Source organism: Scyliorhinus canicula, chromosome 22, assembly GCF_902713615.1.
Source record: "Scyliorhinus canicula chromosome 22, sScyCan1.1, whole genome shotgun sequence".
Taxonomy (NCBI): domain Eukaryota; kingdom Metazoa; phylum Chordata; class Chondrichthyes; order Carcharhiniformes; family Scyliorhinidae; genus Scyliorhinus; species Scyliorhinus canicula.
Genome location: NC_052167.1, coordinates 14,929,736 through 14,946,791, shown reverse-complemented (window position 1 = coordinate 14,946,791; position 17,056 = coordinate 14,929,736). Strand labels below are relative to the sequence as shown.

Below are 17,056 nucleotides of genomic sequence, written 5' to 3'. Positions count from 1 at the left end.
TCACTGACCCCTCCCGGGGGTTTGATTCACTGACCTCTCCTCCCCGGGGTTTGATTCACTGACCCCCCACCTCCCCTGGGACAGCTAATCTCCGCCCCGCCAGGCGGAAGTTGCGGGGATTTCACACGTTCCGGCTTCAGTGCCGCAGCCTCCGGGTGTGGGGAATGGAGCCGGTGTGCGGAGGGGCTTCTCTCAGTCCGGGCCGCAGGCACGCTGCTGGTTTTGGCCTTCCCTAGTTGGATGTTTAGGCTGAGCTGACGGCATATCTGCCGCCTGTCTGTCCCCCGATGTGATTCGCCGTCTGCTGCTTGTCCTCCAGAGGCTGGGCTGCTCTCTGATCCGCTTCGTGCGGCTGACGGCGACCAGCGGCTGCTGTCACCTCTTGGAAGCATCCACACTGACGGCGCCATAGCCAAGAAGAAGCCAGAAAAACTCCGGCACTCACTCTTAACACTTTCCCTTTTGCTATCTGTGACCGTCCAGCTCAGACACAAAGCAATGCCCAATAACCTCTCCATTTAAGTGTGAACCGCCCACCACGCAAGGCCCCATCACCAATATTTTCGAACGTGATTAAAGCCCCAAAAGATTCTTCTGACAAAACTCGGATGGGCCCCAAAAGACATCAAATTAAAAAATGTAAAAACGTTACCTGAAAGAATTGTAAATAATCCACCAGACTAACCTCTACCAATGACAATTTGCATGCTGCCAAAGCGAATGTCAGGCACTTTTAATAATCAAATAAAAACGAACACAGCCACATATCAAAACAAAAATGTTATTAAGGCCAAAAGCTGCTTACTTCGAGAAATCGAAGTGAACTGAGTAATAAGCTTGGGTATTCGCCACAAAAAACATATTTTTCTGTTAATTTGTTTAATTTAGAGGGCACAAGTTCTGCCACAATTAACATATTCCCCCCACAGGGAAACAAATTTGAACAGTGATTATATTTTACGATGCATTTATAAAAAGGAAGTGTTTGTATCATCTATTTTACGGGGACAAAAAGCCGAGGGAAGGAGAAACCTAACAGCCTTGACGAACCTCTGAACAAATAACTACGTGAAGGTGGTTCAATAGCAAATTAAAAAATCAATTGTTCCTATCTATGCGATGCCGTATCACCTGCTTTCTTCGCTCTGCAAAAAAAAATCAACAGTTTGAAGTGATGAAAATAAGTTTCGTATCGTTTAATGTATAAAAGAGGTACAGTATATCCGTCATAATAATACTCCTTTGATTCACGTCAGTTCCCATAATAGGATGTTTGGGCACACGCCCAATACCCCAGGTGTAAATAGCTGCTATGTGTCATGTGCTTGTTTGAGAATTTGAGAATAAAAAGTGAGCAGTTGTACGAGGCTCAAAGTACATACAGCATTACACATCCATTAGACGCTTCTTTAGAAAAATTTAATATAGGTGGAGTCTTTGTTAATAGTTCGATTTGCAGTGTGTGTCAAGTCATTTACCTTTTTGTGTACATTCCTTAGAAAAACTGCTTCATCTAGCTTAAAGTAGCAATTTCAGAAACCTTATTTTAATAAAAGTTGATGGCAAATTTATTTCTCACGGGCAAGTTTAATTTCAATGCAAGTTTCTTAGCGTTAGTCAATAAAAAGCGGAATACTCTTAGCATTAACAAACTTGGTTTTCCGTTGTTTGCCCAACTATGGATTCCATATTTTTAAAAAAAACATATGTTCGAAGAAAAGGAAATCTCATTTAGAGCAGGATATCTACCTATCCGAAATAGCTTGCGTTCAAAGAAAAACGTCGGAAGGGGAGCTTGCCGTCACCTGGGTCAACTCAAATTTTAAACCATTAATTCGTGTCTAACATTCTAAGTATGTAATTTGCATACATGCTCCTGCGCCAGATATATGAAAACTAATGTCACATTCGAGATCAAGTGACCAACAAGGGGGAGAAATTGTGCTTTTGTAGTACTATCTTGGTTGATCACTTCCCGGTATTGGTTTTCGTCCAGATTTAAAGGTATATTGTCTCAATGATAACATGTGGTATTATTTAAAAATGTATTCGTCATTATGAAGAGATCGACAATAAACTGAATTGTAAAAACAGACCATTTTTTCAGTGGCTTAAAGCAATAATTAGTTTGGACATGTAAGCGAACAATTCGTGCGGCTCTTTCTGCTGCTTCCGTGGAGGTGCATGCATGAGCTCACAATTTTCCAGATAAATATTTTCAGTTAAAAATGTTAATTGACTTTTAAGATTCTAAATATGGAGCATGCATTCGATGTGGTTAACAGTAGTATAAAATAAATGCAGAGATAAAATTTAAAATACTTAAAAATCGTCGAAACTTATTTGCCTCCTCAAGTCCTTGGTCAACAATGGAACACCCTAAAAAACCCTGCAAAATTGTAGAAATGGGAAACAACTCGTAAAATAGCAAAACCGCATATGAAAGCCTATATAATGCGAACCGAAGTTACAATTTGTAATCAAGTATTCATTTAATAACAAAATAAGACGGTCATATTTTTGAATAGCACTGCTTCTTATTTCCAGAATACATACAAAAAATACCAATTCTCTTTCCATGGTACACCTTAAAAATAATTGCAATTTGAAATTATAATGACAAGTTGGAATTTAGTAACAAACATGCATGTAAATTCTTTTCCAAGAGACATTAAATAAGAACGTACAATACAATCATAGCAATTTAAAAGAAACTTCGGAAAATCCCTATTTTTTCTACACTGTGTTCCACGTTACCTATCTTTTTTTTTGTTTAAGTAATGCACTTTGTTATGTTTTCCCCCGCTTGAAGCTAACATAAATAAATACAGCGTTCACGGAACCCGTCCATTGATGAACACCATCAAAGGTCCATTAAACTGCAATCTGCTTTGCGTGGGGCTACCTGGATTGCATTTCAAAACTTTCAAAGAAAAATAACTATTTACATTTCTTAATTTTCAAAACAAATTGACAAGATGAAATCTTTACGTGTACATTAATTGGTTCACATTTGAGATGTCTGATTTCACGTTAAAAAAATCAGATGGTATTATTTTAACAGAAGGAAATTATGTCCAACATTTTAAAAAAACATTTCTGACGGTTTTGAAATTGGACCCACACAAGCCTTCATCGCAACGCATATTGCAGCTTTGAATGTCTGTGCTCACTGATAACCCAGTGCTGAAGCTGTGGTTAACCTCTGGCCATAGAGTGCGTATGGAGAATAATAGTGTCCTGTTGCCGGCACTGGAAGAGTGGTGACCGGCCCTGGAGCTCCATGGGTCGGCAGGGGGCTCTTGGTGTACGGGTGGTACCTGCTGCTGAGTCCTAAAGCATGGGGACTCCTTAGTGTGAGACCACCAGGGCTCCCAGGCGCCCCTGTCGGTGGGAGGTGCATGTGACACGCCACGGCTGCTGCAGCTGCCGCCGCCGCAGCACTGCCCAGAGACGAATTTTGGTAGCCGGCCATAAGCTTATCAGTCCCGGAGAAAGCAGTGTGCGTCCGCAAGTGGTTGAGCAGTTCCTCGGAGGTGCAAAATCGTTTGTCGCATGGTCCATTGGCCGAGACCCAATTACAGACATGAGGCTGGGGGTCATTAGGTAGCATGAAGCCATAAGGGTACAAATGGTGTCCTGCCAGGGTTGGCGTTCCAGCATTGCTGGACATGGACGTGTGAACGGCATGCAGAGGGTGGGAGGGGTAAACCAGAGGGTATCCAGACTTAAGACCTGTAGGATCATGGGTGCACGCATTGTTGGCTGCCCCGGCAAGGTGAGCAGCGCAGTGATAACTCAGACAGTATGGATCTCTGCAAAGACTGGCCGTCATCATTGAGGGTGGAGAGGCACCGGCTAATGGGCTGGAACCGGTAGATTTACTGGAGAGGCCACAACCTAAAGAACTAGCCAGCTGAGCCGCTCCGACTAGACTGGATTTGGCATGATCCAAACTGACGCCATGTGGTACAAACTGGTGAGGATAGCCGGCGTAGGCTCCGAGAGTTCCTGGGTAGGTCATGCTAGCTGGAGGCAAAGGAAAGACAGTCTGCCCGGGTTTATACGGCGAAACTGGGGCAACAAGGCCAGAACTCAGAGCTGAAGTTTCCGAAATAATGGGTTTTGAAACTGAAGTCTCCTGGTGCTGATTCACCTCCACGTTTATCCCAGCACAACTGACACTAATCCGGTTGTGGCTGACGCTAGTGGTCGTGGAATTGTCTGTAGAGCTGTTTTTTACAGTGTCAATGTCTTTCTTTTCCTGACTGTCACTGCCTTTGCCCTCGGATGGCATCGGCGAAGAAGTGCTGGAATTTGGACTGCCTGTCCTTGGTGTGAATGGTTGGCAGGTGGCGCTAGGCACACGGAAACCAGACTTTTCCCCAGAAACGGAAGAGCCCGAGGAACCGGAATCCTTCTTCTCTGTATGTTTGGAATATGGTTTAAAACTCGACTTGTCTTCTACACCAATGTCACTAAGTTTCAATGGAGTAGGTTTTCCAGAGTCTTTATCACTTGTACCATTTGATGTAACAGAAGTTAGTTTTGAAGATGGTGGGGGATCTGGCTTCCCAATCTGAGAACATGTTTGAGCCAACAGTGCCAAAGGACTCTTCTTCGCATCGAGCTAAAATAAAATTAAATTTAAAAAATGAAAAATGGTTCTGTTTCTCAAAGGTATTATTTCAATCTCAATCTTGCAATAATAGATACTTCACACTATCACATTAGACGACTAAACTGAGAAAAACAACGCTGTAGTAACGTACGCTAAACAATCTTTGAACAATAACTGTCCTTGCGGTAACTTGGTGGGTTAATATTCTTCCCGACGTGTTCAAATTATGTTGTAGCGATCGTTTCTTACAAAAGGGGTCGACGGATAAAGTACAGTACGTTTAAAATCGCTAACTTTCGTGTTTCATGGATATAATAAAACATAGTACTGTACAGGCATAACTATAAAAACGTAAGTAACGTACCTCGATGGGACTTACGGGCGTAGATGGTAAAGGCTGTAAGTACTCAGGGTGCAAAATGTGTCCGGTGCGAGCCGTAAGCATTTTCAAAACCTTGATAGGAAGACGATTAGCTTGTCTTGAAGGGTCTGAGGGAGGTACGGCGTGGTAAAAAGGTTTGCTACTACTATTTCCTCTGCTGCTGTTCTTGATGATTTCAGTCGCTGTAATTCTGTGGGTAGAGACGGAAGGCGATGTAATCATGACCTAACTGAACCAACACTCCAAGAGGGACTGTGCCGTTCGAGGACGCTGTGGTTGCTTTCACTCACGGTACTGGAGTCCCTGCCCAAATCCTGCACGGCGCTCATCAGACAGGCAGCACGACCGCTTAGCTACACACAACACAACATGCAACACACAATCTGGCCGTCAACACTTCAAACACCGAATTACTTTAAGATTAAAGCCTTTGCCGCCTTCCAATCAAATCGCACAATGAACACTGAACCCCGAGGTGATTGGAGGGTCAAGGGGATGTGATGTTAACTTTTTTTGTGTGTCTGTTGGTTATTGTGTGAAAGCGAAATTTTAGACTCCAGCATGTGACGATATTAGGCCAATCCGGAGAGGGATCTCAATGTCACATGCTTTCAATCCAACACCCCCACCCCCAACTGTCAATTTCCCCAACCGCAATCAATCAGTTATTTGTCAGTCCTGTCAATCTGGGTTGATTTATGTCAGCTTTTGTTGCTGATTACAAGCCTGGTGTGACTTGAAAAAGAACGGCTTTTGAAAAGAGGCATTCAATTTAGGGAAATAAATCGTTCTCAGAGTAAACTCAATTTGTATGCGAACAAAAGGCGGACGCACTAGACCGCACTTCAATTCGCTTGAACGAATTATACACCTTCGCTTCTTGTCATTAATGGCATACTTCCCTGTTGAATATTTCTTCCTTATGAAAAATAAAATTTTCAAAAATCTTAAATTGAGAAATCTTACTTTGGGCCGCAGTGGCGGACTAAATACAGAGACATTATTGAGATCGTATCACCGATCAGTCAATCAGATGGTCACACGTAGGTGTGTTTGAAAAAGATTAAGATTGACATGTTGAAAGTCTTGACATGTTAAACCTGACAGCTAGAACAAATGATCGGGCTGATCAAAGTCACTGCTATAAAAAGGTTCATAATACACTCAAAGTATTGTCGTGGTTTTTCACACAAACGGTACAGCAGGTTACTGCTTTTTTGCAAAACAAGTCAACTTTAACAGAAACATCGATTATAAACTGTGGGACTTCCGAAACGTGGGACTTTTTACACATTTTGCAAGTTTTAATTTAAAAAGTGATATACAGATTAAGATTTGACTTCTGTTTGATGTTTGCTTCTTTTCACTGGCAAATGTATGTGCTAATCAATCTTTGCTTTTGTTTCCGGCCTCGACATGGTGGCCCACACAATCTACAACATTAACAAAAGGTCACTTGGAGATAAAAACACGTTTGACAAGTGAAGAACACGGAAAGTGCTGAGGGGTTGTTAGCAATGTATGAGATGGATTTTTATTCGGACTGAACTTCACTAAAATTGTCTTGCCGATCAATAACAGCGCTTGAACAATATCGGAGACAAAATAAAACGATGCGCACATTTTCAAACCAAGAATTATGGCAAAAGTCTAGTTTTAGGAAATAAAACGGAAACATATATAAGTATAATCAAATCATTGTGGTTTGGTTGAAATCTTTATAAACTGAAGATATAACAAAAACTTGGCTACGGTCTTCCCCGAATGATACAGTAACTTTTACAAATTTGTTCTGGTAATTAGAATGATTTCCTTTCGAGCAATTATAATACTCCGAACATATCAAAGCATTTGTGAATTAGATTTAAAAAGCCTAGATTATTTTAATAAAAGTAGAAAATACAATAGCACTTACTCCCATGTACAAAGAGGATTCTTGTTAAGTGCTTTACCTCTGTAGCAAAGGAAGCACAGATTTGGCCAGGTGTATAATGGTGTTGGGAGAGAACTGAACGATTCCCAAGTGGTGGGAGTAAACTCGATTTGCGCAGAACAGTTCTTTCCTTTTAATGGCTCGTCAGGTTGATGGATGAAGTGCAGTAAACATTGAAACGCTGTACCTTCATTTATGTTCATTTGCATTAACTGCTTGGAACAGCTGTTTTCCTTACTATACCATAGAGACGACTATCTGTTCTTGTTGTATTTGTCCTGCCTCCCGGTGAGAAATACTAAAAGATTAATTGCTTTAGGTGGAGTCGACTGTGGGAAGACTTTTTGGAGATTTGTTCATTGCGGTGCGAAGGAAGAAGCTACGTAGTTTAAATAGTATTTAAGTGCCTGCCTGTGACTAGGCGAAAATGACCGATTTCAAATATAACACATTTGCACTTCAGAAATACAATAGGCACGTTTAACTAACGCCATGCTTGAAGTTTCACAGAAAATAATGAAATGCCATGAAGTTTCAGTTCTACATTATACTTCCTAAAACAAAAATAAATTTGGAGTGGAAGTGGCGTGGACAGCTTGGATCTCAAACTTCATTTCCGAATGACACCATCTTTGTGTCGAAGTTCAATTATTTTAAAATAAAAACAATACGGCATACTCCTCACGCAATTTAAAGAGTAATGTTTATCCTCGCGACTCAATTCGATATCACTGTATAAAAGTAGAGGGAAAACCAGCCAGGAATTAAGTAAATTTAATTAAAACACCACTATTAAAACGGTGTTCAACTTTCCTCACTAATCAGTTATTGGTAGAACTGTCAGCACGATTTGATTTGTACACAGTTTAAGAGATTTATTATTATTTTTTAAAACGAGGCACCATTGCATTCAAAAAGAAGTATTTGACCGTTCACGTACCCGATTAATAAGTATTCAGACTCCCGGGCAATTGGGCAGCTTTTCAGACACAAAATGCCGCGGCTTCCTTTCATCTAACTTGGATGGAGACGCTCAATTAAAAGCCTATCAGTTTGTAAGTAAATCAACGCCTATCAAACTTGTCACATCAAACAAAACGATTATTATTGCAACCCGCCTACCCTATTAATCTCTCTGTATGATAATCCGCTTGACAGGTCAGGTCAGATCCTATAAATCCCGGGATGGATTTCAACAGAAAGCGGATTGGAGCAAAGTTAGTTTTAAACAAACAGTATGAACCCCTTTGTCTTAAATATAATGGAACAAAGGCAAGTTAATGTTAAACGTTTCGCGCTATTTTTAATACATTTTGCGACATTGGGCTGTTCGGGCGGAAACAGCAGCGAGAACAGAATCTATTACATTATCATTATTCAATACTAATTTCTAAAGAAGCATGGAAAACTATGGCGAAAACTGCTCAAGCGTAAATTTTATAATTGCGCAGCTAACATGCAGGTAGACAGGCTGACTTCTCGCTTTTGCCCATTCGTATCAGTCGAGTTGATGTTTTGCAGACACCACACTGGAGCGATCGTCTTATTACATGTCAACTAACCTTTAAAAATACAGATAGAGATCTGAAATTCCAAATAATCTGCATGCGAGTTAATTTGCCCTCCTAAATTATGCCCGGATCAAATGGGAAGATCAGATGCGCGTTCAGAACAATGAAGTAGATAAATACTGAACCGTTCTGCATTTTTTGTTGTAATAGAACTGGTTCATGTAAAATATGAATCGGATTTTACTGTACCAAAGGACAATTAAATAGTTTTAAAATGTGAAAAAATTGTACTTACCGTGATACCTGATTTTACCTACTTGTGCAACATCCAAAGGGAAAAGTTTTGAAGTTCGTAGGCATAATGGAAACAAGAAGTTTACTTTTGGGTTTACAATTTAATTCTAATGTATTAAACTAAGAAAATATGTCCCTTTCTTATTGATAGAAATCTTAAAAAGTGTTTTGGTGGATAAATGGTATCTTGTGTATTCTGCCCAATATCGGAACGATGTTAAAATATGTACTTACCTATGCTGAAGAACTTCTATCTCTTTAGGATTAATTATTTGACTTGTAACTTATGCTTGAATCAACTTTTGCACTAGGTTATATATTGATATCTAGAGTTGTGTTTTTATTATCCGTGTCCTCAACGTTTCATGAAATCAAATAATTAAAAGTATTGTCAATTTTAATACATCTTAAATTAATTAAAAGCATTTAGTTGTAGATAATTTAGTTAAGATATCATTGAAATGACACTTAAAGCCATAAAATTCTGGCGAATGTAAAATGCTGATCTAATACGGACGTTCGCCATTTCGAACAACAGTTTTTGATAAGAAAGAGGAAAGTATAATTATTGGTTGCTTTTTAGAAATTAAGGATATTTAAAAATATTAGAATCGTTCATTAACAATAGTGTGGCAGTCTTTATTATTCAAAAACATCTTTAAAAAAGAGTTGGATCCGATAACAGTATTGAAGAAAAATGATCAAAATTTAAACAATTCTAAATTGTTCTTCTTGAAAGCAACAGTGTTTTGACAGGGAAGCACATCTCAACTGCCTGAAAATGCTTATTAAGCGGAAGAAATCATTACCCGAAACACAGAAAGCGCGAAGATCCGAATGTCAACGGACTGAGTTTTACTGATACATTGAAGTAGTTACCTGCAGGAAAGGGAACTTGAGGATAGTTTCTTGGAATATTTAAAAATAAAATCTGCAGAATAAACTTTCCTCTATAAATTGAATTGTAAAAGTGCAGATTTCACCGCGAATAGGGTTCGTTTTAAAATATTATAAAATTCCACAAGTGTCAAGCATGCTAAAATGGTGAAAACTGAAAAAAAATCTCTCTACCTTTTGTTGATTTGAAAGACGTGATAGATCACGTTCCGCCTTACAGTAAATCTGTAGAATGATTCATAATGATATAATTCATACATAAACGTGTCTTGAAGATCAGAGCGCAGCTAAAAATATGCAAAGGGTTGTTTGATTGATAACAGGGTTGCTGTTTTTCTGCAAGCCTGTCAAACGTTGACACAATGCTTGAGTTATTAGGGCAGTGTAGGGCGCCCATAAATTTTCAACGTCAGGGAAAAAGTAACAGCGGCTTTCTTTATTGTCTAGATGACAGATGGGTCTCAGTACAAGACAGCAAATACTTCGTATTACCCTAAATGGGAACACATTTTTCGTGGCTATAATTCATGATTTTTAAATAGAAAGTTTGAAGTACGTGCCTATATTTTATAGTCTGACATATTTATGAATCACTCATCGCATGCGAATATAATTATTACTGGAAACAAATGACTAGCAAGTTAGTATGTCCGATGTTGGTGGAACGAGATTAAAAAAAACAATTTAACAATCAGCACTTTTATCTGTAAAGTGATTTGCTGTACAGCAGAGGTGCTTCAACGATTTAAAAAACAGCTGAAACATACTGTTATCAACAGGATCCAAATGCGGAATATAAAATGTGCCATTATATCGAATAGAACGATCATCTGATTGCAAGAGAAGATTGAATTTTTGTTGAAAATTAACATACTCTCGCCAAAACAACTCATCTCCATACCAATAACCTGCAGTAATACAGCATCAGGACGGCAGAGAAGCGATCAGTTTCAATGGCAAACACGCTGACAGTATCTTCCGGGCACACAGACAAATACCAAAAATCATACCTGATTATTAATAGCCGATTATAAACAATTATAATGTCGATTGTACTCTGAAGTGTACATGTCGTACACATATTCCTTCTGTTACAAAGACATCACTGTCGATGCTGTATCCGAATAGCCCAATACAGAAGGTAAATCGTATTAATTCTTAAAATTTTAATTACCACTTTATGAACAGCTGAACCAATGAAGAGAAGTAGACTCCATACATCAAACTTACTTGTGTTAAATATTAGTGCAATAGGCTCACATTAGTAGTTAGTAAGAGCTGAGATTGGGTCAGTAGTCTGCAGTGCCGGACTTCCGCATGCGCTCCGCTGATGGGGCGGGAAGGGAAGTTTTTCTTCTTTCCTTGGGGATGGTGGGAGGGGGAAGGAGGTTTGATGGTTCATTCTACACTAATGCATGCATGACTTCTACTTACATGACAGGAAAGATAGATTAGTTGGACTCGGTCGAAAAGCAAATATATTTCTGAGAGGCGAATTTTTTAAACAGCAAATCATTATCAGGAATCTCGCTCTCTTCAGTCTCATCGACTGACTACGATTACCTCCTTTGAGGCTGTAAACGACATTTGTAAAAAAAACATCTCCAACTAAACAAACTTCTTATATACATTTTTTACGAAAAAAGTATTGTATCATCATTGCATGAAGTATAATTGGAAGCTCTGCTTTTCTAAATGCCTTTGCTCCTCCTTTTTTACGTTTCGGCACCGACTTCCGCTCCGAATCAGCTGACAGGAGTGCGGAAGTGTAGTACTCTTGTATTTACATATGCAGGTCGTTGCTCCGTTATAGCGGTACTTCCAAAAAGAGAACTGTGGCTGGTACCTTGAATAGCCGTGAAAATAAAGTAAACGTCAGCTTTTAACAATAGTTTATACATTAGAACGTCAGTGATGGCGAGTAACGATTTAGGGATCGTTGTTGATGGAACTCAAGTAAGTGTGAGGTATTTAAACCCTTGCCTTTATTTGCACAGAACAAAAGGAATCCACATTTATACCACTATTTCACGTGTTAGGTACACTACACATGTCAATATTTTGTACTTTTTTAGTTCTTGCAGTTTTCAAGCAATTTTTCCGGGTTTTAGCACTTTGTCAGCTGACTACTTGCACAATCATGCTCATCAGCAATGTCTTTCTGTTGTAAACTATTAGTAAGGGCTTGTGAGCTAGAAGTTCTACTCAATATGAATGGGCAGTATTTCCATTGTTTTAGGATGTTATTAAATTAAATTTATGGACTTTCATTTGGGAAAACGCTCTTTTATAGCTCATTTTGTTAGGAAAGGCATGCCAGCTTTTGAGATGGATAATTTCAGAATTTGCTCAATGTATGGGCAAATGTTTCCTTGATTCACAATACTTTCAGCTATGTCAAAGTAGCAATACATGAGGTTACAGGTTCAGTATTATCAATGCTTTTGGAACATTGTCCACATTTGAATAATCAACAGCTGGAGTGGATTGCCAGGAAAGATGTATGAGGCAGACACTTGTCTCATGGAAGAGTTTTGATGTTAGTATGGAAAAATGTTCTTTGGAATGTTTCTGGAATTAAGCAATTACGCAGGTCAGACCTTGTGTTTAATATTAGTTATACCTACCGTTGCATGTAAAGTGTCCAGTTACCAAAATATGTAGTTTGTAGATCATTCGTATTTGCCTAAGTTTAAAAAAAAAATTGAACACCAGTGTGATGAATGAAACCACTTTCATCTGCACAACAATAGCTGAGTTGAGGACTGTCTCATTCAGTTACAGATCATAAATGATTAAATTGTGATTCATTTCAATGTCTCTACTTTTATCCTTCTGTTCTGTTCCATATAAACCAATTTACCAAACATGCTAATAATGGGGCTGAGTTACTGAGTACAAGAATGTTATGAAGATGGTCTACATTAATAGAGCTCTGGTTATTGACTCAATATTTTTCAGTTGTGTACATCATTGCCTGCACAGTGGCTTTTCAATAATTGATATTTAACAACTTTCCTCCTACTCCTGCTTACTTTTGCAAAATGTCTCAATTGTGCTACTGAATATGGAAGTTCACCCAATGTGTAAACAATACAACATTACTATATAGTCTGAGACCAACCAGAATAGATTACTTTTCTGAGAGAACATACGGGAAGCAGCATTGGCCTTTGGTTTAGCACCATAACGACAAAGGCTGTTATTGCAAGAATCAGCCATGTTTTCTAGTTGCTGTCAGGTGTACTGATCAATAAAACATTTTTGCATTTATTGGCCTGTATGCATTGATCCAGTTATTGGGGAAGGTATGGAGGTCTGAATTTATATTTCAAGACTGGTTCAGCAAATGTGCAGGACTTTGACAAAGTTTGATGTAACTTTGGCTGGCACTCAGTCGAAGTCCTGGAAAATAGGCGAAAAACCCAGATATGCCTGACCCCTGGTATTTGCTTCCAATACAAAAACAATACACTGTGCATGCTATAAATCTGAACTGGAAACGGAAATATTAGAAAAACTCAGCAGGTCAGGCTGCATCTCTGGAGAGAAACCAAGTTAATTTTTCAGGTCGATGACCATCTTCCACTGAAGATTGTCATCAACATGAAACATCAACTCTTCCTCCACAGATGCTGTTTGACCTGCTGATTATTTACAGCATTTCTGTTTTTATCCCAAATTTTGCTTAATATTTCCATGGGACCTTGCAAGATGAAAACTCCTGCTCCCCAAATGTCGGCCCTTGTTTCAGAGGGACGCAATTCCATATTCTGGTAGTCTTTCTCCCTAATCTCGGTGAGACGGAGGCTTAGTTTAGAAACTGGTATGTCTGGAATGTTAATAGAATATAGAACAGTACAGCACAGAACAGGCCCTTCAGCCCTCGATGTTGTGCCGAGCCATGATCACCCTACTCAAACCCACGTATCCACCCTGTACCTGTAACCCAACAACCCCCCACCCCTTAACCTTACTTTTTAGGACACTACGGGCAATTTAGCATGGCCAATCCACCTAACCCGCACATCTTTGGACTGTAGGAGGAAACCGGAGCACCCGGAGGAAACCCACGCACACACTGGGAGGACGTGCAGACTCCGCACAGGCAGTGACCCAGCCGGGAATCGAACCTGGGACCCTGGAGCTGTGAAGCATTTATGCTAACCACCATGCTACCGTGCCACCCCAAATGTAACCCTAATGTATACCTAAAGTGCACAAAATCATTTAAGGCTAAAGATGATTACCATTTATTTATAAAAAGTATTTTTGAAAGAGAGTAGTAAATTACCTTTCCAAGGGAGTTGAGGGAGATTGGGACTTGACAACTCCCACCCATATCTTCCTGGACAGCAGCCCCTATGTGGGCTCGTGCCACTTGAGCGGCGCCTCGAGTGACATGGTGGGTCCAGGCTAATTTATTGACTTCCTCTGACCCTACATACTTTGACGGAGTTAGAATTGGAGAGCACCAGCAGGCATGATCCTGGCATAAATGTTGGGATTGTGCCTGTGCAAAGGTTCTGTTGTATTTTAATAGTTCTTTAAATGTATTCAAAGCATGGCTCCATTGTGGCATATTTTGAAGTATTTCCTTTCATGTTCTGCAAGGGCATGTTGTTTTTCTGTATTGAAGGAGATGCATACTATATTTGTCAGTTGATGTCACTTCAAAAGGGATTGTCTGACCCTGATTAGGTGGATTGCTTGACCAGTATCAAAGATGATTGTCATTAATGCTGTTGACCAGACCACCAAGGAGGGCTGTCACTCTTAATTAGTGAAACTTAGTTTCACATATGCAACCAGAAATCTTTTTGTTCATATGTACAATGCTTTGCTAATGTTGTTTAATTGGGAAGGGTTTTTCTCAATCTTTCTATCTCCAAAGATTTTCAAACTATGAAGCTGAAGTATGATTGAAGTTTTGAATCTCTGCTCCCCCATATAAGCTGGGACCTGTGTCTCACTTTGACAAAATAATTTGATACAAACCATTTATGACACTGATGTTAGTCCGAAGTAAAAGTATAATACAGAGCATGGTAGAATTTTATTGTCTTATAACAGATTCTGTAAGTTAAGTGAGAAATAGTATAATTTATCAATTTATTTTCTCTAACGTTATCTATAAACTTGATTACTAGTTGCAGTCTGGGTTAAGTTTTTCTTTATAGGGTATTATTTTTCCATTAGTTGGGGAGTTTTGGAATTAGACCTATAAATGGTAAATGGGTTTATTGTTCATTTGGGGCACTTTACCTCCCAGATTACTTCATCTATAAAGTCACATTTCTGTTTATAGAAAGTGTAGACCTGCCTGTGAAAGTCGTCCTTTGTGCTGGGCATGTGAAAAGTATTTGGAAAAATTCCTGAATCATAACAACATGGATATCCTCAGTCATCGGGGTACATATAGAGGTCAAACAGTTATATATCATTATCTGGCATGCACTATTGTTTCAACATTGTTTTAATTTGGTGGAATCTGGCGCCATTGCAAAGAAGTGGATTCCACAGGACTGGGCACTAAGGCGATAATACATAACTGCTTCTTGAAGTGGTTCTACAATATAAAAAGAACTGATGATCTGTTGGAGAACCATTTAATAGAAGAAAGTGTTAAAATTTTGTTTAAAGTATAGTTTTAACCTGTTCAACTTGCACATCCATTTTCAAGCTGGAATTCTGTCCTATCAAATACTCAAAATATGAAGCAATATTTACCTTTATTATTGTTTGGTTATTTTTATTTTGTAAGAATGTTTTTTGCTGATTCTTTTAAATATATTTACCTCAAAAGAAAATATCCACAGTAGTTAAGCAAAGAAAATATCCACAGTAGTTAAGCTAATGCGCTGAGTTATTTTTTAAAAATACTTTAATTGAATATTTTCCATTATAAACAAAATAATATCTAACAGTTAATTTGAGTTACAATGCAAAAAGAACAAAATAAACAATCAAGAACGTCAGTTAACTTAACCTCCCCAACATTAAACTAAACCCCTTACAACTGATGATGACTAACTCTCTTTTAAAAAGCAAATTAGTGGCTGCTGTCTTGGGTAGAACCCTTCTACCAACCCCCTAATGGTGTACTTGACCATCTCCAAATGTAAGAAAGACATGAGGCCATCCAACCAAGCTGGGGCACTGTGCAGAGAAGAAGATCTCGTCCAAGCAGAATTCATCTCCGGCTATTAACAAGGCAAAGGTTAGGACATCCAATTATCACTCGCTATCTGTAGCACCGGCAAGTCTAAAAGCCCAAAAATGTCCACCAAAGAAGGAGACCCAGAACTTTCTAACTTTGGAGAAGACCAGAATACGTGCGGTTAGCTGGCCCCCGAGAACAATGCTCACCTCTGTCCTCCACCCCAGAGAAAAAAGTGCTCATCCTCGCTTTTGTTAAATGAGCACTGTGCACCATCTTGAATTGGATCAGACTAAGCCAGTGCAAGAGGATGTGTTGATCCTGTGAAGAGTCTCACTCCACATCTCATCATCCAGAATAGTACCCAATTCACCCTCCCATTTCACCTTTACTTCATCCAACGGAGCTGACTCCGCTGATAGGATCTTCCCATAAATACACAAACTGTTCCCCCACTAGACCTGGCCAAAGACCAAATCCTCTTCAATAGGGAGGAGGATGGAACCAAGGGAAAAGCCTTACACAAAAAATCACATCTGAAAATATTTAAACAGATTGGGACCAGGGAGTTGACGTTTTTCTGACAGCTGGAAAACCTTCTCTCCATGAACAAGTCCCCAAACTCTTCCCCTCCTCCCCTCCATGACCTAAATGTCAAATCTAAAACTGCTGACAAAAAAGAGGTGATTACTGTAAATAGGGGCCAGCAAAGACATGGAGCTAAATTTAAAATGCTGTCTGAACTGTCTCCAGATTCTCAGGTTGGACACCACTACCAGATTTGAGGAAAATCTTGCCGGTGAGAAGAGCAACAATGCCATTACCTGTGCCCTACGGCTGGAACTCTTCAAGAACTAGCCTTTATGCGGAACCAGGATCACTAAACCCCCCAGTTCATTGGCTGCCCAATAATAAAATAGCAAATTGAGTAAAGCTATACCTTCAGACTGTATATATTGCTCTGAAGGAACATTCTGCGGATCCTCGGTCCCTTCCCACCCAAAACGAAAGAGGACACTAATTTGTTAATTCTAACAAAGAAGGACATGTGGAGAAAAGTTGGGAGACACTGAAAAAGAAATAAAAATCTCAGGAGCACAATCATTTTAGTAGTCTGAGCCTTGCCCACCAAGGACAGGGGGAGGTTATCCCACTTCTGTAAGTCTGATTTGACCCCATTGACCAGACTGGTATATTTTAATTAATGAAGCGAGGCCCACTTGTGGGGCATCCAGATACCTAGGAAACTAAAGCTGGA

The 17,056-nt window shown here is 39.4% G+C and overlaps 2 protein-coding genes across 11 annotated transcripts in view; one reads left to right on the top strand and one right to left on the bottom strand.

Annotated features, from left to right (window-relative positions):
* Positions 1-1,181: 1,181 nt before the first annotated feature.
* On the bottom strand, positions 1,182-11,350 carry znf503 (zinc finger protein 503). Of its 8 annotated transcripts, none has more exons than XM_038783186.1 (4): positions 10,869-11,054; positions 7,877-7,954; positions 4,986-5,193; positions 1,182-4,630 (listed from the first exon to the last, which is right to left on the bottom strand). In XM_038783186.1, exons 2-4 carry the CDS (start codon positions 7,948-7,950, stop codon positions 3,170-3,172), a joined length of 1,743 nt encoding a protein of 580 aa, XP_038639114.1. In that variant the 5' UTR covers positions 7,951-7,954; positions 10,869-11,054; the 3' UTR covers positions 1,182-3,169. The 8 variants fall into 8 exon arrangements, with proteins under 8 accessions (XP_038639114.1, XP_038639115.1, XP_038639117.1 ...); XM_038783187.1 differs by lacking the exon at positions 10,869-11,054 and adding an exon at positions 8,059-9,161; XM_038783189.1 differs by lacking the exons at positions 7,877-7,954; positions 10,869-11,054 and adding an exon at positions 11,073-11,350.
* lrmda (leucine rich melanocyte differentiation associated) overlaps positions 10,604-17,056 on the top strand; it is a 1,080,961-nt gene continuing 1,074,508 nt past the window's right edge. For 2 of the 3 annotated variants that reach the window (XM_038783192.1, XM_038783197.1), the window contains exon 1: positions 11,371-11,594. In XM_038783192.1, coding sequence (XP_038639120.1) covers positions 11,553-11,594 — 42 coding nt within the window. In that variant the 5' untranslated portion in view covers positions 11,371-11,552. Of the gene's footprint in view, positions 10,780-11,370; positions 11,595-17,056 lie in introns of those variants that run through there. The other variant, XM_038783193.1, reaches the window with a different exon arrangement.

Excerpts from the sequence above, each read along its gene's own strand:
- znf503 (XM_038783184.1), bottom strand. The coding sequence starts at position 7,145 with ATGCAAATGAACATAAATGAAGGTACAGCGTTTCAATGTTTACTGCAC. Across the intron at positions 5,194-6,918 it reads AATCCTCTTTGTACATGGGA|AATTACAGCGACTGAAATCA; the intron begins GTAAGTGCTATT and ends CTCTACCCACAG. Across the intron at positions 4,631-4,985 it reads CGCCCGTAAGTCCCATCGAG|CTCGATGCGAAGAAGAGTCC; the intron begins GTACGTTACTTA and ends ATTTTATTTTAG.